This window comes from Mixophyes fleayi, assembly GCF_038048845.1.
Source record: "Mixophyes fleayi isolate aMixFle1 chromosome 12 unlocalized genomic scaffold, aMixFle1.hap1 SUPER_12_unloc_2, whole genome shotgun sequence".
In the NCBI taxonomy this organism is placed as follows: Eukaryota; Metazoa; Chordata; class Amphibia; order Anura; family Limnodynastidae; genus Mixophyes; species Mixophyes fleayi.
Genome location: NW_027445896.1, coordinates 1289909 through 1315338, shown reverse-complemented (window position 1 = coordinate 1315338; position 25430 = coordinate 1289909). Strand labels below are relative to the sequence as shown.

Genomic DNA, 25430 nt, shown 5'->3' with positions numbered 1-25430 from the left:
TTGATCTCCCCGAGGTAGAAGTGTGAGTAAGCAGGATGATCAATCAGGAGTTGCAGTCATGGAGATTGTGGCTTCTGATTGGACCTCCTGCTCACAAGCCACTGCCACAGCCATATGTACATGGAGGAGACAGAAACGAAGGTGTCCCGGGAAAAGCGGCTGCATAGAGCAGACCCTGGAGCTGGAAAGGGGCAAATAAGTAACATGTAACAATTATTTGATAATGCAACTTTAATCTCAATTATGTCAAGGCTTTTTAGGTGGTTTCACTATACCCAATGTATTGTTTTTAGTGACAAAGCCCTGTATAAAATAAAATCCTTTCAGAAGCATAATTAAAAGGGTTTCCAACCATCACATGTATTTAATGGCTTGTATAGGCTTTACTCCAAGTTTTAGTAAATACACAATTTTTACGTCCTGGTTTCCCTCTGTACGTTTAACCCGTGTGGTGATACCACGGGGCAGAGCTGTGTGTTTGTGTTGCTCTGCTCTGCTTTCTGTATAATTGTATCCAGTGAGCAGCTTTATGTTGTATCCTGGGGTAAGAAAATAATCCACTCTCCCTGATGTTATAAATACATGGCTAAAATCACGGAAGGAGGCTACTAAGAAAATAAATGCTTGTAGTAACATTTTCAGGATGGTGTGTACAAGATAAAATAAAGCAATCTGAAGGTGGAACAAACAAGCAAAACATCGCACAGCTGGTATTTCAGTACATAGACATCAAACTAGGTGGAGCTTGATCTGCTCTAGTGGGGAATGCAAAATATCTTTACCATCGTTGTATAAAGGAAATGTATATATTGGGGCTCATTTAGAGTTAGACGTACGTCATTGTTTGCATAAGATGTGTATTTTCATACTGCAACGATTCCAAAATCCAGAAAGTATATGTCCATATATAGAGTTATTTATATCGCTGACATCCGTCCGCCTTTGTCTGGAAAAGCAGAATAAGGATGTGCAGGGACTAGCATGCATGGGCTGAGCACAGTATGGGTGGGTTCATGTAATTGTAACATAACATCTGCAAATACGCCTTTTAGGGCTCGATCCTCATGCAGGTATTAGATTTTTGGTGCAGGTATATGATGATGACTATCAGCCCTATTTAGCTGTTTCTAATTTGCTGATTGAGTATTGCGTAATTGACATTTCCATTTTTAATTACATTTTATATCTGCACCCCACTGTATCGGGGGGGTGGGGGGATGGGGGCAGACCTACACTGGTCACAAAGAAACTGTTTTTGAGCTGCAGGCGCCTTGAGACTCAACATCAATGAGTAAATCCACTTTTTTGTGTACATTATTTCCAACGTACGTTTGGTGCGCAAATGCGTCCAACTCTGAATAAGCCCCATTATGTCTTTACTGTACTAGTTATGATTTTGTTGTATATGTTGTTATGTGTACACTGTGCATGTGGTTATTTTACCATTTCCATGCAATACATTTTCTAATGAAAGACTTGTGTCTGTGTTTTTCTTCTTACTGTAGCAATAACTAGATATTTATGTGGATAAGAAATTCCCTTGCTATGGGCATATTTCAAAAGAGCTTTATTCACTACACAGAGAGAGAGAGGGATGCAACACTTTTTATTGTAGCTATTTGTTTGACTGTACAAGTCAGCTTCCCTTAGGCAAAATAGATGTACACTGGGACCAGTACCTGTGCAATACCTGTCATCAATACCAATTGCAAAATCAGGACAATTTAAGCCAATTGCCAATCCACTCAAACCATGCACAGTTTGCCAGGAGTTCCCCCCGATCAGCCCAAACACCTTTCCTAGTAGGTTCAGCCTATTTGACCAACACAAATTGTGACTGTTCAAGGAAAGGTAGGTGAGGTCTAAGGTTAAGGCAGCTCAGGGGTTATGGCTGCCCTACCACCTCCTCCAGGTAAATCTTGGTCCTGCTCAGAATGTGGGAAATGTTTTTCTAAAATATTACTTCTTAAGTATCAGAGAAGCCATACCGTAAAGAAACCATATTACAGAATGTTGGCAATATTTAGCACATAATTCACTTCTTGTTGCGCACCATACAGGAGAAAGACCATGTCATACAGGAGAGATATTCTTGCTCTGAATGTGGTAAATGTTTTACACATATTCCAAATTGTTAAATATCAGAGAAATCACTTAGGGAACAGCCAAATTCATGTGCTGATGTGGGAAAGGGTTTCAAAGTAATTCAGAAAGGTATTGTATGTCAGAGAAGTAATGAAGGGGAGAAACGTTATTTTATGCCCTGAATATGGGCATGTTTTACAAGTTCTTGCTGTCTGGATGTCCCATGTGACTATAAATGAGGTTGGGATTTCCTGCAATGGGTTGGCAGGGGTCTTCTCCTGGGCCTGCTGTGGTGTTGGTAGGAGCAAGAAAGGGAACATGCTGGCAGTTTATTGATGGCCAATGTATGTGGCCCCATGCAGACTCAGACATGAATGTTCAGCTGTGGTGGAGGGCAGCCGCTTGCTAAGTGTTTTTAAGATCGGAAGACAGTTCAGGCATGGGAAACCTGCTTGAAAAAGACATAAATTAAATATAGATACAAAGCATCCCTGACTTAGGAGACATCCAGACAGGGAGGCAGCATTATTATTGGAGAATGGGTTTAAGAATGTTTTTAGAGTTCCTTATAGGGAGTCCAAAGAGTTGAAACTGTACGGATATTTGATGTCAGCCATGCATTATGCACTGTAAATGGTCCCTAAAACAAAGCCCAGAATATTCAGCCTGATTCATCATTTGTCAATTCCAAAGAAAGATTCGGTGACTAATGGGATCAGTAAGGAGACATGTTCTGCATCATACACCTCACTTGATGCGGCCATTCTGTAAGAGGCATCTTCCTGAAGCTTTCACCTCCTTAAAAGAGTGGGTGCTAAGGGGGGAAATGGGAATCAAGTCAGTTATCCACTATCTGGACATTTTTCTTTTCATGTGACGAGACCAGCGTCTTATGAAAACCTATAATGAATGGGGATAGTATTGGGACAGTCATGCTCCTCAGATTTTGATGATCAGTGTCAGGACACCAGGGCATTAGAGTCAAGGCCCACAGAGTAGCCCTGGTACCTTGGTGTTCTTTGGATCACGCAGACAAAGAGGAGTGGTAGCTATAATAGTACCTTTATTACAGAAGGTGCAAACACAACTGTAACACAATAACTATATTAAATCGCCAGCATCTAAAAACTAGGGATGTGCACCGGCGACTTTTGAGGTCTCGTGTTTTGTGTTTTGGATCCGGATTTTCGTTATTTTTGAGGTTCGGATTTGTCTCGCAAAACACTTGACGAAAGGTCTCGGTTCGGATTTAAGGTTTTGGATTCGGATTTTTTTGCAAAAAAACATAAAAACTTTAAAAATCAAGTTTTTGGGCTTATTTTCACTCCTAGGCTATTATTAACCTCAATAACATTCAATAACAAGCATTTCCACTAATTTACAGTGTATTCTGAACACCTCACAATATAGTTATTAGTCCAAAACGTTGCAACAAGGTATCTTTCTGGACTGCGTAGAGGAGTGGGTCACCACAATATATATTAAAAATGCTGAACTTTTATGAATCGCACCAATAAATGTACCTGGACTGCGTAGAGGAGTGGGTCACCACAATATATATTAAAAACCCTGAACTTTTATGAATCGCACCAATAAATGTACCTGGACTGCGTAGAGGAGTGGGTCCCCACAATATCTTAAAAACCCAGAACTTTTATGAATCGCACCAATAAATGTACCAGGACTGCCTAGAGGAGTGGGTCACCACAATATATATTAAAAACCCTGAACTTTTATGATTCGCACCAATAATTGTACCTGGACTGCGTAGAGGAGTGGGTCACCACAATATATATTAAAAACCCTGAACTTTTATGAATCGCACCAATAAATGTACCTGGACTGCGTAGAGGAGTGGGTCACCACAATATATATTAAAAACCCTGAACTTTTATGATTCGCACCAATAAATGTACCTGGACTGCGTAGAGGAGTGGGTCACCACAATATCTTAAAAACCCAGAACTTTTATGAATCGCACCAATAAATGTACCTGGACTGCGTAGAGGAGTGGGTCACCACAATATATATTAAAAACCCTGAACTTTTATGAATCGCACCAATAAATGTACCTGGACTGCGTAGAGGAGTGGGTCACCACAATATATTAAAAACTCTGAACTTTTATGAATCGCACCAATAAATGTACCTGGACTGCGTAGAGGAGTGGGTCACAACAATATCTTAAAAACCCTGAACTTTTATGAATCGCACCAATAAATGTACCTGGACTGCGTAGAGGAGTGGGTCACCACAATATATATTAAAAACCCTGAACTTTTATGATTCGCACCAATAAATGTACCTGGACTGCGTAGAGGAGTGGGTCACCACAATATCTTAAAAACCCAGAACTTTTATGAATCGCACCAATAAATGTACCTGGACTGCGTAGAGGAGTGGGTCACCACAATATATATTAAAAACCCTGAACTTTTATGATTCGCACCAATAAATGTACCTGGACTGCGTAGAGGAGTGGGTCACCACAATATCTTAAAAACCCAGAACTTTTATGAATCGCACCAATAAATGTACCTGGACTGCGTAGAGGAGTGGGTCACCACAATATATATTAAAAACCCTGAACTTTTATGAATCGCACCAATAAATGTACCTGGACTGCGTAGAGGAGTGGGTCACAACAATATATTAAAAACCCTGAACTTTTATGAATCGCACCAATAAATGTACCTGGACTGCGTAGAGGAGTGGGTCACTACAATATCTTAAAAACCCTGAACTTTTATGAATCGCACCAATAAATGTACCTGGACTGCGTAGAGGAGTGGGCACTGGGCACCACAATAAAATATATAAAAAACCTTCAACAGATCTGCATTACACTACACATACGGCTGCTCCTCCATCCTCTCCATCATATACATGTTGGAGTTTTAGCGTGTGACAACCTCTTGTTTTTGATAATGTCAGTGCATTTTGAATATTTTTCAATTTGCCCCACACCACTGAATGTACTTTATCTATGATACGCATCTATCTATCTTGACTGCGTAGTGTGGTGGCCCCGGTACACAATTTGGTACCGAGGCCACAATATAATTAAAAAACCCTCCACGTGTCAGAATTCCACCAAACAAGTATCTGGACTGCATAGTGGGGTGGCCCCGGTACCCAATTTGATACCGGGGCCACAATACCTCCTCCAAACATGGTACAGACAATTCGTCATTGAGATCCCAGACAGACAGGGTCAAAGTGTTATTGTTTGACTTTGTAAACCCAAAAAACTGTCCCTGTTGCACATAGTCGTGCAATGAAGACTGACTTTTTCATTTAAAGGCACGATCTTTCAAGTGTAGTGTTTGTAAGTCTAAGTCATATTATACTTTTGGTAAAATTGGTTTATTTTGTTCCTCTTTATGGTAATTAGTAATAGAATAAAGGTATGAAATAGAATTAAAGTATGAAATAGAATTAAAGTATTAAATAGAATTAAAGTATGAAATAGAATTAAAGTATGAAATAGAGTGGTATATAGAGTTGTAGTGTGGTATAGATAGAGTGGTCCACACAATATAATAATAATAAAACCCTCAACTGGTCTGAATTCCACCAAACAAGTATCTGGACTGCGTAGTGTGGTGGCCCCGGTACACAATTTGGTACCGAGGCCACAATATAATTAAAAAATTGGGCATCAACTGTCACCATTGTTTAATATCTGATACACCTAAATATGGACTGCACAGTGGAGTGGCCCCGGTAGTAAATTTGGTGCCGGGGCCACAATACCTCCTCCAACTTCCAAGTGTAGTGTTTATAAAGACAGACAGCGTCGAAGTGTTATTAGTTGACTTTCTTAACCCTAAAATTGTCCCTGTTGCAAATATTCGTGCAATGGACAGTTACTTTTTTATTGAAAGACTCAAGCTTTCAAGTGTAGTGTTTATAAAATATAAACAACAATACAGTAGTTTTAGAGCACGTCAATACCTCTTGTTTTAAATTATGACACGGCATTTTACTTTTGGTTTAATTTCTTGTATTTTTTTAAATTTGGTTTTACTTTTTGAACATGGCAAACGACTGTTGATTGGTCATATAATACAAAAAAAAAAGGTCCAAGATGGAATTGTCCTTGGGCCCTCACACCCACCCTTATGTTGTTGAAATAGGACATGCACACTTTAACAAACCAATCATTTCAGCGACAGGGCCTACCAAACAACTTTGGCTGAAATGATTGGTTTGTTTGGGCCCCCACACCAAAAAAGCTATTCATCTCTCCCTGTACAGACTAAACAGGCTCTACTGAGGCAAGATGTCGTCCTCATCCTCAACCTCTGATTCCTCTCCCCCTACAGTGTGTACTTCCTCCTCATCACACATTATCAATTCGTCCCCGCTGGACTCCACAACCACAGGTCCCTCTGTACTGTCTGGAGGGCAGTGCTGTACTTCATTGAGGAATTGATTATTCATTTTTATAAACATCATTTTTTCAACGTTCTGAGGAAGCAACCTCCTTCGCCGCTCACTGACCAGGTTCCCCGCTGCACTAAAAACTCTTTCCGAGTACACACTGGAGGGGGGACAACTCAGGTAAAATAGAGCCAGTTTGTACAGGGGCTTCCAAACTGCCTTTTTTTCCTGCCAGTAACAATATGGACTGTCTGACATGTCTACTTGGATGGTGTCAGCAAAGTAATCATCCACAATTTTTTCTATTGTGACAGCATCCAATGCAGCGAGAGTAGACATGTCTGCAATGGTTGGCAGGTCCTTCAGTCCGGACCAGATGTTATCAGCATCCCCGCCAGTGCCTCTTTTGGGAAAACTGAGCTTTTTCCTCGCAGCCATAGATGTGGAAGAAAATGAGGGTGGAGCTGTTGGGATGTCACGGTCCTCTTCAGAGGACAATCTCCTGACCAGCAGGTCTTTGCACCGCTGTAGACTTGTGTCCGCCGGAAACAGAGACACAACATACGCTTTAAACCGAGGATCGAGCACGGTGGCCAGAATGTATTCCTCTGACTTTAAAAGAGTGACCACCCTCGGATCCTGGCAAAGCGTACGAAGGGCTACATCCACAAGAGCTACATGCTTGGTGTAATCGCAATGGCTTACCAGCTCCTCCCTCACTTTCTCCAGCTGCTTCTGCAACAGCCTGATCAGGGGAATGACCTGACTCAAGCTGGCAGTATCGGAACTGACTTCTCGCGTGGCAAGTTCAAATGGCTGCAGAACCTTGCACAACACGGAAATCAGTCTCCACTGCGCTTGACTGAGGCGCATCCCCACTCCTTTGCCTATGTCGTAGGTGGCTGTGTAGGCCTGAATGGCCTTTTGCTGCTCCTCCATCCTCTGCAGCATATAGAGGGTGGAGTTCCAGCGCGTCACAACCTCTTGTTGGAGGTGATGGCAGGGCAGGTTCATGCTTTTTTGATGTGCCTCTAGTCTGCGGTAGGCACTGGCTGAATGCCGAAAGTGTCCAGCAATTTTGCGCGCCACCGCAAGCATCTCCTGCACACCCCTGTCACTCTTGAGGTAATGCTGCACCACCAAATTAATGGTGTGGGCAAAACATGGGACGTGCTGGAAATTGCCCATATTTAATGCCCGCACAATGTTACTGGCATTGTCTGACACCACAAATCCCCATGAGAGTCTAAGTGGGGTAAGCCACTGGGAGATAATTTCCCTCATTTTCTCTAATATGTTGTCAGCATTGTGCCTCTTATTAAAGCCTGTAATGCACAATGTTGCCTGCCTTTGCACGAGCCGCCATTTTGTAGTTGCTGCTACTGATGCAGCTGTTGCTGTTGCTGCGGAAGGGGATGCATCTACCCAGTGGGCTGTCACAGTCATATAGTCCTTCGTTTGCCCAGAACCACTTGTCCACATGTCCGTGGTTAAGTGGACAGTGGGTACAACCGCATTTTTTAGAGCACTGAGGACACTTGATCGTACTTCTCTGTACATTTTTGGTATCGCCTGCCTAGTGAAGTGGAATCTCGAGGGGATTTGGTACCGGGGACACAATACCTCCATCAACCCTCTAAATCCCACTCCACTGATGGCGGACACCGGGCGCACGTCTAACACCAACATTGCAGTTACAGCCGCAGTTATACGCTTTGCAATAGGGTGACTACTATCGTATTTTGTGGTCATGGCAAACGACTGTTGGACGGTCAATTGTTTTGTGAAAGACTTAGCGGTCTTACGACTTCCCCTCTGGGAAGATGACCGACTAACAGCAGCAACAGCAGCAGTGGCAGTAGTAGGCGTACCGCTGCAGGATTCCTCGGATGAATCCCGTATTGAGGAGGACTCAGTCTGGCTGCTGACTTGGGCTGCAGGACTGAATCTGATGGAGATTGTGGAGGAAGTTGACGAGGAGGGTGTTGCTGGTGTGTATCCAACTGGACCATGGGATTTAGGTGTCCCTGTACCGATGAGGGTCCTAGCCCCAGTTCCTGAACTAACCACTGAACTATGAAGGTTATTCAGGTGACGTATAAGGGAGGATGTTCCTAGGTGGGCAAGATCCTTACCCCTGCTTATTTGAGCTTTACATAAGCTACATATGGCCATACATTGGTTGTCTGGATTTGGATAAAAATAACTCCAGACCGAAGAGGTGCATTTTTTGGTCTTCTGACCAGGCATGACGATGGGCTTTTTCATCCCATGGACATCAGCTGTTTCCCCCCCTGGTGCCTCATTTACAATAACCACATCACCATCCTCATCATCAAGTTCCTCCACAGCGCCAGCTACATCATCAATAGCCTCCTCCCGAGCCACCTCTTCCCGTACAGTGATGGGAAGGTCAGGCTTGACAACCACCAACATCCTTGGACTCGCCTTGTGGATTTGTGATAATTTCTCTTTAGAAGGCAGAGTTGTTTGCTGTTTTGTTGCTGACAGCATAACTCTCTTCAATTTTTTGTAGGGGGGGGGGGGAGGAGGAGGGCTAAGATCCGTGGGTGAAGCTGAACCACTAGTCATGAACACGGGCCAGGGCCTAAGCCGTTCCTTGCCACTCCGTGTCGTAAATGGCATATTGGCAACTTTACGTTTCTCCTCAGATGATTTAAAGTTTCTCTTTTTGCTACTTTTTCTTAACTTGGGCTTTTTGGATTTTACATGCCCGGTACTACGAGATTGGGCATCGGGCTTGGAAGACGACGTTGATGGCATTTCATCGTCTATGTCATGACTAGTGGCAGCAGCTTCAGCATTAGGAGGAAGTGGGTCTTGATCTTTCCCTACTTTATCCTCCAAATTTTTGGTCTCCATTATATGTAGCACAAGATACTGCAGAATGTGTGAACTTGGTAATATTGCAGTACCAATGGACTTATACTGCTGGATTGGTTTTGCAAATTTGGTTATAATTATTATATATTTTTTTTTTTTTTAATTTTTTATTTTTTTTTACTTTTTTTTTATTTTTAAAAAACTTGGGAATAGTGGGGAAATAACTATGCCCTTAGAAGCACAGAGCACAGGACACAGCACCACTGGACTGAACAGGACACGGCACAGGACCCAGCAGCACTACGGAACTCAGCAGGACAGAGCACAGGACACAGCACCACTGGACTGATACTGCAGAATGTGTGAACTTTGTAATATTGCAGTACCAATGGACTTATACTGCTGGATTGGTTTTGCAAATTTGGTTATAATTATTATATTTATTTATTTATTTATTTTTTACTTTTTTATTTTTTTTTACTTTTTTTTATTTTTTAAAAACTTGGGAATAATGGGGAAATAACTATGCCCTTAGAAGCACAGAGCACAGGACACAGCACCACTGGACTGAACAGGACACGGCACAGGACCCAGCAGCACTACGGACCTCAGCAGGACAGAGCACAGGACACAGCACCACTGGACTGATACTGCAGAATGTGTGAACTTTGTAATATTGCAGTACCAATGGACTTATACTGCTGGATTGGTTTTGCAAATTTGGTTATAATTATTATATATATTTTTTTTTTTAAAAAATTTTTATTTTTTTTTACTTTTTTTTTATTTTTTAAAAACTTGGGAATAATGGGGAAATAACTATGCCCTTAGAAGCACAGAGCACAGGACACAGCACCACTGGACTGAACAGGACACGGCACAGGACCCAGCAGCACTACGGAACTCAGCAGGACAGAGCACAGGACACAGCACCACTGGACTGATACTGCAGAATGTGTAAACTTTGTAATATTGCAGTACCACTGGACTTTTACTGCTGAATGTGTGAACTTGGTAATATTGCAGTACCAATGGGCTTATACTGCAGGATTGGTTGTGCAAATTTTGTGGTAATTAAAAAAAATTAAAGTAGTTTTTGGTATTTTTTAAAAAAAAATTTTTTTATTTTTTTAAACACAGGGGAATATTGGGGAAATAACTATGCCCTTAGAAGCACAGAGCACAGGACACAGCACCACTGGACTGAACAGGACACAGCACAGGACCCAGCAGCACCACTGACCTCAGAAGGACAGAGCACAGCACACAGCACCACTGGACTGATACTGCAGAACACAGCACAGCACAGCACAGCACAGCACAGAACTAAACAGCACAGAACTAAACAGCACAGAGGACCACCTAACACACCCTCCCTCTACCCTGATCAATGCCTGAGTGAAGATGGCGGCGACTAGCGGGGAATTTATAGGATCCGAGTATCGCGAGATCCGACAACGGGATTATGAGTCAGAGCCTCAGTTTCACATTTGAATTTGGCGCCAATACCCGGATCTGTCTCGGATCCGACTCGGATCCGCAACGTTCGGGTGGGCTCGGATTTCATAAATCCGAGTGCGCTCATCCCTACTAAAAACCTCCCCAACACATCCCCAGATAAAGATATGAGGAACCATTACATATGTTTAAACAGTATTTATTTGGCCGGGCTAAGTTGTAAAAAAGTCTCCGGTCCTGATGCTTTTGTCACAATAGCTCAGTACTCAGGTCTTCCAGATTCCTCCGATTTCTACACTTCTAGGCTTGCTGGTCCTGGCCTCTCGGCCTTAAGCTCACTACCGAGATGTTAGCAGCCTGGACCCCTGTCACCCTACTCCTGTAGGCACACCAGGGAGTAAATGTATCAAGCTGAGAGTTTTCCGGCGGGTTTGAAAAACCAATCAGATTCTAGCTATCATTTATTTAGTGCATTTTACAAAATGAAAGCTAGAATCTGATTGGTTGCAATAGGCAACATCTCCACTTTTCAAACCCGCCGGAAAACTCTCAGCTTGATACATTTACCCCCAGATGTGCAGACGCACAAGCAGCTCCCATGGGTCAGAGTTATACTGTTGCACCATGTTCAGCCAGAGATGTGCCTAGATGTAAAATTGTAATCAGGACACACGTTGGAGCTGGTAGGAGACAGATCTTCAATACCAAGCTCAGGATATCCAATAAACAACCCTTGGTCTCCTTGCAGGCTCTTTTTAAACAGTTCAGAATTCCCACAGGTGAAATCCCGTCCTGTAAGTCCGTACAGAATGCCATTGGCTCCCAAATCAGGGGTTGGATATGGGAGTGGAGAGAAGTCATCCCCACATGGGTTTCCCCCCAGCTGGTCTAGTGCATAGTAGTCTGACACAGTCCTAGAGAGAACAATAGAGTAGCAAACTGGTTACTGCAGGGCTTAATCCCAGATGATGAATAGCAACTTCCTGTTTCAATCCCTTCTATACATTCATATGAATTGTTAACGAGTAACCACAAGAGAAATTAGCTCTTAAAAGTTTGTCCTCGTATGTACATTTTCTCAAAATAAAAAATAAATGGCTAAACTAATGTTATTATTTTGTTAGGGTGACTTGGAACCAAATTCAAGACACGCTGCCCACATTATACTATCATGTTACTTTGTACTGATACTACCTCAGTGATATAAGACAGTAGTAGACTTACAAGATTTCAATCTTGGATCAATATAAGCCAATATGTATACATGGATATCCTCCTGGAATCTTGTCCTCTTACTGGATCTCCTTATGATAGGTGCTCAAAAGACAAGTGACAACTGATAGTGCATTATCTCACGTAGCCAAAGTTTTATTGCACCAAAGAAGCATAAAAGCAATGTATAATACAAATATTGGCTTATATTGATTCAAGATTGAAATCTTGTAAGTGTATATCCGATAGGGGATTGAGAACACCAATCATGTGGTGTTTTTGTCGTAATTAACAACCCCCACTGGATCCTTGGGATATTTAGTGGTTTTCGGTGTAACCACATATTATATGTTACGCTATGATATGATTTTTTTCTTTTCACTTTTTTTATGTGACCACAATCGTGGTGAATGCCAGAAATCTGTAAGTTACTTTGATCACTGCAAATTTCTGGAATTTGTGGAAGACATACATCAAGATGGAAAGAATATATATATATATATATATATATATATATATATATATATATATATATATATTATTTCACAGTTGACTCTTTAAAACTGTTAGCGCCAGCTCTGTCACCATTGGTTATTTTTACAGTTTTTTTATTTTTGCACATTGTATGTGGATTGTGTGTGTGTGTGTGTGTGTGTGTGTGTGTGAGAGAGAACAGAGGCTGCTTTCAGTTGGCCTGCGCAGATATACCAATCTTTTTATTGTATTATAATCAACAATTGTCTGAGACGCAAAAGAGGAACCAAGTATGACAGCCAGCATCCTGCTGCACAGCGGATCACTAAAGCCATGACAGCTATGTTATCACTGGATGTGAGTCCAATTTCCCCATCAATGCATCAGGTTATAACCGATTAGTTGAGATCATGTGTCCACGTTACCAAATTCCATCACAATCTTATTTCTTCTTAACAGCAATTGCTGTACTGTGAGGTTAAACAAAAAGTCCTTCAGTCCCTAGAAAATTTCATTGTACCGACTGTCCACTTAGCTACAGATATGTGACAAGCGTCACTGGTCAAACAAAAGACTATATAACTGTGACAGCCCACTGGGTTGTGTATAATACACAGTGTCAGGTCATTCACCGCACCCTGCCATATAGCCGCTCACTAGGACAGATGTGATGCTGCCCCTCACACACAATTACCTTCACAGACAAACATTTAGATTGTAAAAGCAACATATATAAATATATATATATTATATATATATATATATACAGTATATGCATTTTGTTTGTGGGGGGAGGGGGGGTGCTGCTCACAATCAAACAGTTCCCTATTTTTCCCCACTAAATATTTCAGATGTCGCTGATACTGCCCCTGGCACTACTGTCATCAGATTTAAACATCTTTGATTTTAAAATTAAGAAAGAATAGTTTTTGTTAACTCTTAAATAGTTTAATAATATACCCATCTGCTTCCACTTCTAAATGGCAGCTGAGAACAGGAAGGACGGCTATACATGGAAGATATCGATCCAATACTCACGAGATCTGACATTTTACATGAAATGACATTTTGCCTCATTTTCAGATCGGAATTTGGAGCAAGACACTGAGTCATGTCTCAATTCGACTCTGTACCCTAAAATTCCTGTCTATCTAATTCTATCTCCGTACTGGTCATCTCTAGTGAAACATAAAAAAACAAAATGTGGGGGAAAAGTAAAAATTCTTCTTGTTTCACACACAACAATGAGAAATACCCCACTAAGTAGTCTTATGCCAATATATAGATAGTTTTTTTTATAACATAACCATTCAGGTCATGGCTTCACTTCCCTATAATTCACACAGTTCATCCATGTTACACATATGTACATAACTAAGACATAGGGCTGTCATACATATGGCCATTTACAGTTACACGGCTCTCAACCAATGGCTGATCAGGGATTACTGGGCACTGAGCTACCTGGGTTGGTGATGTCACAGAATTCTCTTCAATCTGATTGGTTGGAAACAGCTGTTTACACTTGAATTTCAAACAGAGCGTCAGTCATCTCCACAGGTAATGTAACAAGACTGGGACGGGGATTATATTATAAATGGGATATATTCAGGGGGTGAGAATAATTTACAGTCTGTGTATTCCTGGTTTACCCATCTCTAAGCCCTGTGTTAATGGCTTTAACCTGGTAACAATATTTACAGTACAGTATAAGTATAAAAAGAATGTGGACCTGATTTTAAACCCAAATACATGTAAAAATCCAATTAAAAAGTAATGTGGAAAATAGATATTTGAGTAATGTCAAATACTTTACATGAAGCATATCTTCATGTAGCTACTTCTGCCATTGATTTAATTTCCTATGACAGTAAGTAACAAGCTTAGTGGGAAACAGTCACTATCATATTTTTACAAGAACTATATTTAATGCTGCAGTTTACATTAGAACGTTACACATGAGAATGTTTGATTTTGGCACACTGGGTAAGCACTTGCCAAGGTGATTATTGTAGTCTGGTGTAAGGTCCTAATGCAGGTTACCCATAGACTGGTCATTAGGATACCTCCTACCTGCCATCAGAATCGTTAAGAGGTACAGAATTCAAGATAACTGGGGGAGATTACTTTGTGGTTTGCCTATGAGTAGTGACTAACGAGATTGTGTTTGACCTAATAGATTGGCAGATTCACAAGTAATTCCCCATGATTCACACAGTTCATCCATGTTACACATATGTACATAACTAAGACATAGGGCTGTCATACATATGGCCATTTACAGTTACACAGCTCTCAACCAATGGCTGATCAGGGATTACTGGGCACTGAGCTACCTGGGTTGGTGATGTCACAGAATTCTCTTCAATCTGATTGGTTGGAAACAGCTGTTTACACTTGAATTTCAAACAGAGCGTCAGTCATCTCCACAGGTAATGTAACAAGACTGGGACGGGGATTATATTATAAATGGGATATATTCAGGGGGTGAGAATAATTTACAGTCTGTGTATTCCTGGTTTACCCATCTCTAAGCCCTGTGTTAATGGCTTTAGCCTGGTAACAATATTTACAGTACAGTATAAGTATGAAAACTTGGACCTGATTTTAAACCCAAATATCTCTAAGAATTGAAAGGTGAACACAAAGGGGAACATTTTCTAAAATGGTTTTACAGAAAATGTGTATTATTATTATTATTATTATTATTATTATTATTATTATAAATTTTTAAGGCCAACTGTGCTTTACAGATTAGTGAGTAAAACATGTCATACATGAAACAGGTACATACAATATAGATAAAATAAAAGCCAATATAAAAACCAAGGGTAGGGAGAGAGCTTACAATCTAATGAGAACAATCAAAGTGCAGCAAATAATGTATAAGCCAAAAATGCCCCATAGCTAATAAAAAATGCCCCAGTTAGTGCCTTGTGCATTTCCTACACCAGGTCTGACGTTCTATGGGCCCTAGTGATAGTCTCCAGCTCTTTATTCAGGTAAGCCCACTTGTGGGGTCACAGGGGGAACAGCAGAGTAACCTGTATATAATAAAAGAGTGAATCTACAGGACTGTAATGGTGCCCATGTGCATTAGCCCCAATGTGAACTAAACTAATCCAGAACTAACAAAATGATTTTAGTCCATCTTGAGCCCCCCCGTGATAGAGAACCAAAGATGGATGGAGAGAAAGGGGGTGAGTGGAAAGTAACAGAGATTTGAAAGGATGAGGAAGTAATGGGGTGAGGGGAGAAGGATGAGCGAGGGGAGACAAGACAAGGTTGGGGGTAAAGTGTAGAATACATTTAAACACAGTGGGCCTGATTCATTAAGGAGAACAAAGCAATAAAGGACTATATTTGATCCTAGACAAAACCAGGTTAAAATGCAAGGGGTGCAAATGAGTTTATTATTTTGCATATAAGTTAAATACTGGCTGTTTTTTCATGTAGCAAACAAATACTTGATAGCTTTATTTTTACACCGAATTTTAAAGCTGAACTAGGACATGCCCTACCCCTAAATTTACCTCACTCTCCAATGCAACATGGTTTTGCCAAGGTGCAAAGTTACTCATTTATTTTGCTTTTCTTTCCTTAATGAATTAGACCCAGTACCTTTGGGACACATTTTTTGAGACCTGCTTTTAGTAACTTTTTTTATTAAATAATGAAGAGCTCTGAAAGTAACCATGTTTTTAATAATTTTCCTAACAACAGATTGATCGCTAAGTCTGACAAGAGACAGAAAAATGAGTGAAGACAAGCCTGTCATCCGCAGTTCTTCCAGATGTAAGAAAAATATAAATGTGTTCGTTAGGGCGGGGAACCCAGTGGTAATATCAAACAAGAATTTAATACGGACATTTAGGGCACCCAGTGGTACACCCAGCACCCCCCATCCCCCATCTTTCATGTAAGTCCGATGTAACTTGTTGAGTCCTGAAGCCGCTGTCAGCATGTTCTGTTACAGACAGATAGCGCTCACCTTCCGGTCCTGCCCTGGTCTCTGGCTGTAGGAGAGCAAACTGCCAGTTAGGGGTAAGAGAAGAACTGCTCCGGGCCCTGACAGCAGAGTTTGCAGGGTAGTTTGTTTTCTATGATTGTCAGCAAATTATGGCTCCATTTGTGTGTTTATTAACAGATTATGGCCCCGTTTTCTATGACTGATGCTATAATCCGGTGACAATTTTTTAACGTTATCACTAAATATTATATGGGAGCTGCTTTACATATATAAAATAGCAGATTTCCTCCAACTGGATATGGGCTTTTTCTGGTAAGATATATTTTGGTTCCTCCCTATATCATGTTTGCGCCAATGCCTCTCAGTATGTGTTTTTTCCTTGTTTATGGTATAGTTTCACCACAATTGATAAGCAGTATGGTAGTTACCTCCCAAATGTCCCAATTTCAGCAGGAGAGTCCACTATCCTGCCCGAGGACATATTTGTCCAGCTAGTGGGAATGTTGGGATAAGGGCGATAGCTAATGACCACGCCCTCACTGTGCCTTGACCACGCCCCATCAAGATGTGGTCATGTTTGTCTACTTTGTATGTCCCTGTATTTTGTATACTCTGTTTTTCCCAATACCTGTTCTGCCGATCACTGTGTTATATTACATATCAACTACGATAGTAATAATAAATAATGGGACTCATGTACTAGCCAAGGTCCACGGTTATGCCGCAGTAGCTAGCTTTTCCATGTAGATCAGTTATGGACTCTCTATCGGCATAGGCCACATTCTAATCGGAAAATTTCACAGAAGCGATGTTCAAATTGAAAGTCCCTTATCCCACCTGAGTGTCAGACGGTGCAGACTGGATCTACACACAAGAGGGAGCTATTGCACACAAAGGAACGCACATAAGAGACAACTGGGGAGGAACTAAGGGTGAAAGGCACAAAACAGGGATAATGAACAAACACATGGATGAAGATCAGACACATAAGGAACATGTTTAACAGATTTTATATTGCTAATACCATGGGTAAATTAATGATAATTTATAGTAAAACAAAGTCACCCATCATTGAGAATATATTAGCTGATAATGAATATTCTTGTCTCCCCAGTGCCAGAAGCTGTAATGGAGACCCTCGTTGGAGATCCCAATGACACCTCCCGGAGGAATAAGGAAAACATCGCTGGACATTCCATCGCTGAGGTAAAATGTCTTGTCTACTATATTATATATGGAAGATCGTTGTTCAATTCTAAATTGAGGCACAGGTTAAGCTTCAACACATGTGACAATGCGCTTATGTTGTAATATTGTTACATTTTAGTTATATTATAAGTAATATTCAGTCTTTATTCCATGCCTCCCAACTTTTGCAATCCCCGAATCAAAACAAAACACAGTTTGCAGCAGTGCGTCCATAAATGGAGGTGTGGTCACATCACAATGGGTGCGTGGCCACACCCTCATGGGCACCCTTTACCATCCTCCCCTAACAACGCCAAAGATTTTAGTCTCTTCTATGTATAAAGATGTACATGTAATATTATGGGCCAGATTCATGTTCAGACTTATCTTGCGTGAAATAGACCTGCGCTTGCTCCAAAACGGACTTTACTCCAATTAACGCAATTGCATGTAATTCATGTCCAAAGCAAATGACACTTACGACTGCCTACAACACATAAGGGAACAATGGTGGCAAGGTTTTTCTCCTGGACAAAACCATGTTACAATGCAAGGGGTGAAAATAGGGTTATTATTTAGCACATAAGATAAATACTGGCTGTTTTTCATGTAACACACAAATACTTGATAGCTTTAATTTTACACTGAAATTTAAAGTTGATCTAGGACATGCCCAACCCCAACTATAAATCTACCATGACATTTTAAATTTGCCTCCCACTCCAAGGCAACATGGTTTTGCCAAGATGCAATGTTACTCCTTTTTTTACTTATTTTCTTTTCCTTAACGAATCAGGCCCATTGTATGTACAATATGCATTAAGGAGATCTTGATTTATGTATTTAATGTAAAAAAAATATAAATATGATTATACTGTTTAGAGTTGTTCATCATTTTTTTTCTAGGCTTTATTTAAATACCTTATATTGCACATACGCTTGTGTGTATACTGCGCTGTGCTCTGTTAATGTACAACATGTAACGTTTAGGCAGATTGCACTTACACCCAGATTCAAACTGAAACACATCTTGATGTCCGCTTGGATTTGAATATGGGTTCCGTGATCTTTTCTTAAGAGCAAGTTAGGTGCAAGTTGCGTTCGGACTTGAATCAGGCCCTATATGAGCCTCCTCTTCAAGGTTCTCATGTTTCCCTAACATGATCCTCACCAGGTAGTGGTCCAGGTACCAATTATTCCCACCAATGGTTCTTTAACATCCATCTTGCAAAGAGCCTGTGGTATGAATCAGCAGTCATTTTTATACCAGTATCATGTAAATTTCATCACTTAAATTCAAAGTTGAAATGTATTTATAGTCTCTAGTAACCTCTGTCCTTGTTATTCCAATTCACTGGCTTTCCTTTGTATTGAGAGTCATTCATTTGTTTCCCCCCTACAGTATGTTTGTAATGACATTTACTTTTTATTTTCCCGGTTGTCTTAGGAGAGTGTATCAAGCCCGAAGTCACCACCACAGGGATTTTATGTGGGCTCCAGCTCGGAGGTATTTTCTATATATATAACTTTCTAAAGATATAAGTCTTTCCATCAGTGGACTCTTCATTTTATATTTACTTATTTTACACCAATGGTATATGGTTGAGGTTGAAGCCATAGGTCCTGGTGGTGATGTGATGGTGGGTGGTCTACAGCAACATCAAACTGTGTGGAGGGGTAAGACAAAAAATGAAATCCAGTCCCCTGGATGAGTGTAATTAAAATTATTGCCCCCTTGTTGTTCATAATTAATCCCTAAATGATATTAATTAATATTAGTGCCCCCTTGATGATTATAAATTATAATAGTGCCCCCTTAATGATATAATTATTTTAGGGTTTCTCTCTTTTTTCGTCTCTCTTGTGTCCAGCACCTGTTCACGCAGTGTGTGCAGGGAGGCCCCTGGACGTGACGTAATAACGCTGTCATACTTAGGGGAGCCGGGGGCCCCTGCATACAGTCACATCTGGGACTAGGTGCTGCTGGCAATTAAGATGGCAATTTTTAAAGGAGAACCCCGGCGTGATCTGTGTATCTGCTAAAATGTAACATTCTCAACTTGTATAAGTTAATGGTAGATGCAACTTATTTAGGAAATAGGACAGACTCTATAGGCGAGCATCACATATCTGGGGTTAACCATATTTACTTTTTATGTTCCCGGTTGTCTTAGGAGAGTGTATCAAGACCGCAGTCACCACCGCGGGTATTTTATATGGGCTCCAGCTCGGAGGTATTTTCTACATATATAACTTTCTAAAGATATAAGTCTTCCCATCAGCGGACTCTTCATTTTATATTTATTTATTTTACACCAATGGTATATGTTTGAGGTTGAAGCCATGTGTTGAGAGACTTTCATTTTTAAAACCCATATACTTCCTCCTACAATATGTTTGTAATGACAATTACTTTTACTGCCCCCGATTGTCTTAGGAAGATGTACCAAGCGCCGGATCAGCACCTCCAGGAGTACATTTGGATTCCAGCTTGGCGGTAAGTTATGTCTAGGTATACAGCTTTCTAAACATATAAATCTTCCCATCAGCGGACTCTTCACAGATTGAATATGGTTGAGGTTGATGGGGCATGTTAGCGGTGGGTGGTCTACACCAACAGCGAGCTGGGTGGAGGGCTGGAGCAAAGATGAAATCCAGTACTTCTCAGGTACCAGATGCAAACATCCGATCTCTATTATCTGTCTGCTAATATGGGTCATTTCTATATCTGACCTTGAGAAAACTATCCTGTTCAGTCGTCACAATGACCGAAATATACTGTCTCCCGTTTTCTTTCTTGTCCTGGATTCATAGAACTCCCTTCCACTTACTTGTATAAGTATGAATGGAAGAGGTGTAACATAATCTACAAGAGTAGATCAGTTAGATATGAATATTCCCAACGGTCTGTGAGGTCATTTTGGTGAATGATGTTTGAGAACAGAGATGTCTCATGTTTATAATGACATTTACTTTTTCTGCATCCTGTTTTCTTAGTGTTGTGCACCAACACCGGATACAGCTTTAGAAAAATATCTTCTGAATTACACCTTTAAGGTATGTTCTAGATATACAACTTTTTAAAATATAAGTCTTCCCATCAGTAGACTCTCCATATTATATTTATTTAACACAGATGGAATATGGTTGAGGTCATGGGCCTTGCTGGTTGGTGATGGTTTGGTGGTGGGTGGTCTACAGCAATGTGTACATATCAGATGTCTATTATGCTCCTGTTAATATGAATAATTTCTATATCTGCACCTGATAAAACTATGCTGCCCAGTCATCACAATGTATAAAATATTCTGTCTCCTTCTTACTCACCCACTTGTATGAGTATGAGTGGATGAGGTGTAAAGTAATCTCCTTCAGTAGATCATTTCGACCTGAATAGATCTGACAGTTCATAAGGCCACTATGGGGAAAGATGTTTGAGAACAGAGATCTCACATCTATAATAGAGTTCTCTGGAATCAAATTGAATAAGAAAAGGTTCCGTACAGAGAGTGCTTGTTATGTGGCCATGGTGCACTGCTGGATGACTGACAGTGATGCCTCAATCCCTGACCGTGGTGATAGTATGGTGATGGTGATAGTATGATGTTTAAGGGCAAGTTACTCCGCCCAGTGCAGAAACACAGGGCCAGGCCAGTGCCTCCTATAGAGAAGCACATGGCAGCAATCTGCACCCAGGAACTTCTAAGATAACAGAATTACACTCTTTCTTGCTTTAAAGACATAAAAAGTTGGGCAGTCAGGTGACATTTTTCGGACTTTGAGGTCATTACTCATAAGATCTGATTGACCTGCTGTCATCATATTGTGAATGTAGCAAAGGAGGCAGAGCTAGATTAAGGATTTGGGGGGCCCAGGGTACTTAATAGAGGGGGGCCCTATGGTCTAACGTTAACAGCACAGTGCCATCATTCAGAGAGAGAGTTACTAAGTCACATAGTTCTAAACCTACTACAATAATACACTATTAAATGTCATGTATGTATATGTATATATATATATATATATATATATATATATATATATATAAAATCATATATATATATATATATATATATATATATATAATGTAGTAATGTAGTAATCTATGTATGAAATGTAAAATTTACATAAATTCAAATTTGCAATATCATCCTAGACCCTAGTAACTCCTACTCTTACAAAAGTGGAAGCTGCTAAAATCAATTTATAGGCCATAACAGGTGCTGAAAGGGTGGGGTTATCCTGCAAGGAACATACACACAACATTTTTTCCCCCAGCACACTGCTATAGCCAGCAACAGATCTGCCATTTCTACTGTAGATAAAAATGCAAAAGTCTTTGTTGCACACATTTGCAAATGTATGTTTAAGCCATCCGCCACGCCAAGGCGCTTTTGCTAATAGGATGGTCCTACTCTAAACAATGAGAGTCCCTATATTTGGGCCATACATATGTGTTTTTAAATTGAGAGCTAACTTACCAAAGAGGTACCCCAGAAGCCTCCAAATAGCAATCCAATGTCAGCACTCCCCCTCAGCTACTGACACCAACATGCCTCTCAGACAAATACAAAAGTGGAAGCTGCTGAAATCAATTTATAGGCCATAACAGGTGCTGAAAGGGTGGGGTTATCCTGCAAGGAACATACACACAACATTTTTTCCCCAGCACACTGCTATAGCAAGCAACAGATCTGCCATTTCTACTGTAGATAAAAATGCAAAAGTCTTTGTTGCACACATTTGCAAATGTATGTTTAAGCCATCCGCCACGCCAAGGCGCTTTTGCTAATAGGATGGTCCTACTCTAAACAATGAGAGTCCCTATATTTGGGCCATACATATGTGTTTTTAAATTGAGAGCTAACTTACCAAAGAGGTACCCCAGAAGCCTCCAAATAGCAATCCAATGTCAGCACTCCCCCTCATCTACTGACACCAACATGCCTCTCAGACAAATACAAAAGTGGAAGCTGCTCAAATCAATTTATAGGCCATAACAGGTGCTGAAAGGGTGGGGTTATCCTGCAAGGAACATACACACAACATTTTTTCACCCAGCACACTGCTATAGCCAGCAACAGATCTGCCATTTCTACTGTAGATAAAAATGCAAAAGTCTTTGTTGCACACATTTGCAAATGTATGTTTAAGCCATCCGCCACGCCAAGGCGCTTTTGCTAATAGGATGGTCCTACTCTAAACAATGAGAGTCCCTATATTTGGGCCATACATATGTGTTTTTAACTACTCTTGTTATAACAATTCACTGGATTTTCTCTGTATTCATTTTTAAAACCCATATTCTCTCTCTGTAATAACATTTACTTTTTCTGCTCCTTGTTGTCCTATTAGTGCGCACCAAGACTGGAGTCACCGCCCCCAGGATTTTATCTGGATAACAGCTCGGAGGTATTTACTAAGATACAACTTTCTAAAAATATAAGTCTTCCCATCAGTGACCACTTCACATTATATTAATTTTACACAGATGGAACATAATTGAAGTTGAGGCCATTGGGCCTTGGTGGTGGTGGCGGTGGGAGGTCTAAAGCAACAGCAAGCTGGGTGGAGGGGTGGGGCAGAAAAATGGAATCCAGATCAGATACCAGGTACAGCAGAGGATATGTGGAAAAATCAGATTTCTATTATGCTTCTGCTTATATGAGTAATTTTTATATCTGGGCTTGCAAAACATTTAGATTTCTGTTGAGAACATGACAAAATATCCTACCCCACACTTGCTGCCTAGGTGTGATCTTTGGCTCAAAACTATCCTTTATTCCCCACATCCCATCTCTATCTCTCTGACCCCCTGACCAACATTGCTGTGTGACTGGATCATATAGCCCACTGAGCACTTTTTACAGTTGCAATCTGACCAATATACAATATATAGCACTTAACCTCATGTATCAAACTTACATTGTCTAATAGGTTGTAAGCTTGTGAGCAGGGTTCTCTTACTTCTCTGTCTGTCTGTATTACCCAGTACTGTTTTATTACTGTGTTTGTATCCATTTGTAAAGCACTATGGAATATGCTGGCGCTATATAAATAAATGATGATGATGATAGTACCAGAGGTAGCAAAAGTCAACACAAAGCCCAGGAGTAGAGCTGGACATCGGGAAATCTTCTACCTCCTGATAAAATTGATCTCTTTAGGATCGAGTGTTTGATTCCTGAGGGTTTCCCATTTCATGCAATGTTTGTAAATATCTGCTAAATTACACTATCAGCTACTATGATATCCTACTATTAGTCTGGGGATGGTCTTCTCATTTGTTTGGTTCACGTGAAGTGCTATCCTGTTTTACGAGTACTAGGAATGTATCTTTGGCTGTAGCTCCTAAAATTTCAGTCCATTATTGGTATTTGGCTTCCGCATGTAGATTAATGTAACAGACGCAACACAAATATAATCTGCCTTGTTTGTTAAACCATGCGCATGTCCTTTTGGCTTTGTCTACCTGTTTCTTTTATTAAGCTGACATTCTGCTATCTATATGTCCTCTTTTTCATTTCTGTCCAATGCCGTCTACTTCTACTACTGGGAATGTCTTGTTATGATTGGTTACTGCAAGTTACAGCTCATCTGTGATATCTCCATCAGCTTAAAAAAACAAAACAACTTAATGCACATGCAGCCCCAGGAGTGAATTGCGTAAAACTAATGGTTGCTTCATGGTTAGGATATTGTACCTGTGTACATGGTTTACCCCATTGTGTAGTCATTCTTTTCATATGCATACATTTTATCAACAGTCAGAATTCTCAGCATCTGATGAAGTGAAGACAACTGAAGATGCTGGATGTGAAGTTCCCATCAATGAGGTATGGTGGCTTTTTGACTTCATATTTAGATGGATTCTATTATCCTCTGCAAAAGGTCTGATTGGAGGAAACAGATAGATCAGGGGGCGGCTTTGCTAAGTGCAGATAAGGCGCACAACTGTGTCTAGTTTTGCACTGTTATTTTAATGAGCTAGTTTGGGAGGAGAAGCTGCTTTTAGGGAAGTAACTGAATGTTTTGATGTTTGTATATGAGCCTTAGAGCTTCTGTAGTTCATCACATGAATTTATTAGAACACATAATGGTGAAGGAAGCTGGTAAAATTCATTATGTCCGCACAATTTGTGCTCTTTAATTAAGTTACATTCAGAGGAGGGAATTCAATTGACAGCATTACTCGTGAGAATAACGCGTTCCTTGCACTATTAATGTTACTACGGTAATAGTGCACATTATTACCGTTAGTACGGTAATCTCAACATTGATTTTCGCCTGCAGCTCTGAAAGCCTTGAGTAGAGAGCCGCGTTAAAATTATCGTACTAACGATAATAGGGCGTGGGCTGCGTTATTCTCACGAGTAACGCTGCCAATTAAATTCCCCCATAGAACATCCAGGCCTGCAATAATAACTAATCCTTGTTACATTTACTAAGATCAGTATCAGTTTTCTTAGCAGGCTTGGACTCAAACTTTTTTCCCCTACAGAATACACATGAGAAACAGACAGCAACAGAACGTCTTCATGCTCTATGCAGCTTGGTCTCAGACTGTACACCATCCCCACCAGAAAGACCGCATGCCTCAATTGACAACATCCCTTCTTCCGTTCCCGTGGTCATCACTACATCACCGCAGGTGGACACAAGAGAGATCACCATCGAGAATGATGCACAAGCAGATTTTTCATTCTTCTGTTTGTGCTCATGGTGCTGCCTTCCAGCAGACCAGCAGCAGCGGAGGCAACAGCAAACATCTGGCCCCCGGAGATCTCGTCTTCAGTCCCTGTGGAGGTGGATT

General features: G+C 40.7%; 1 protein-coding gene across 1 annotated transcript in view; it reads left to right on the top strand.

The window, feature by feature from the left end:
- Positions 1-25430, top strand: part of LOC142112116 (uncharacterized) — a 177455-nt gene that overhangs the window by 105625 nt on the left and 46400 nt on the right. The window contains exons 8-9 of the mRNA XM_075193953.1: positions 1913-1989; positions 6495-6498. Of these exons, the coding sequence (XP_075050054.1) occupies positions 1913-1989; positions 6495-6498 (81 nt within the window). The remainder of the gene's footprint in view (positions 1-1912; positions 1990-6494; positions 6499-25430) is intronic.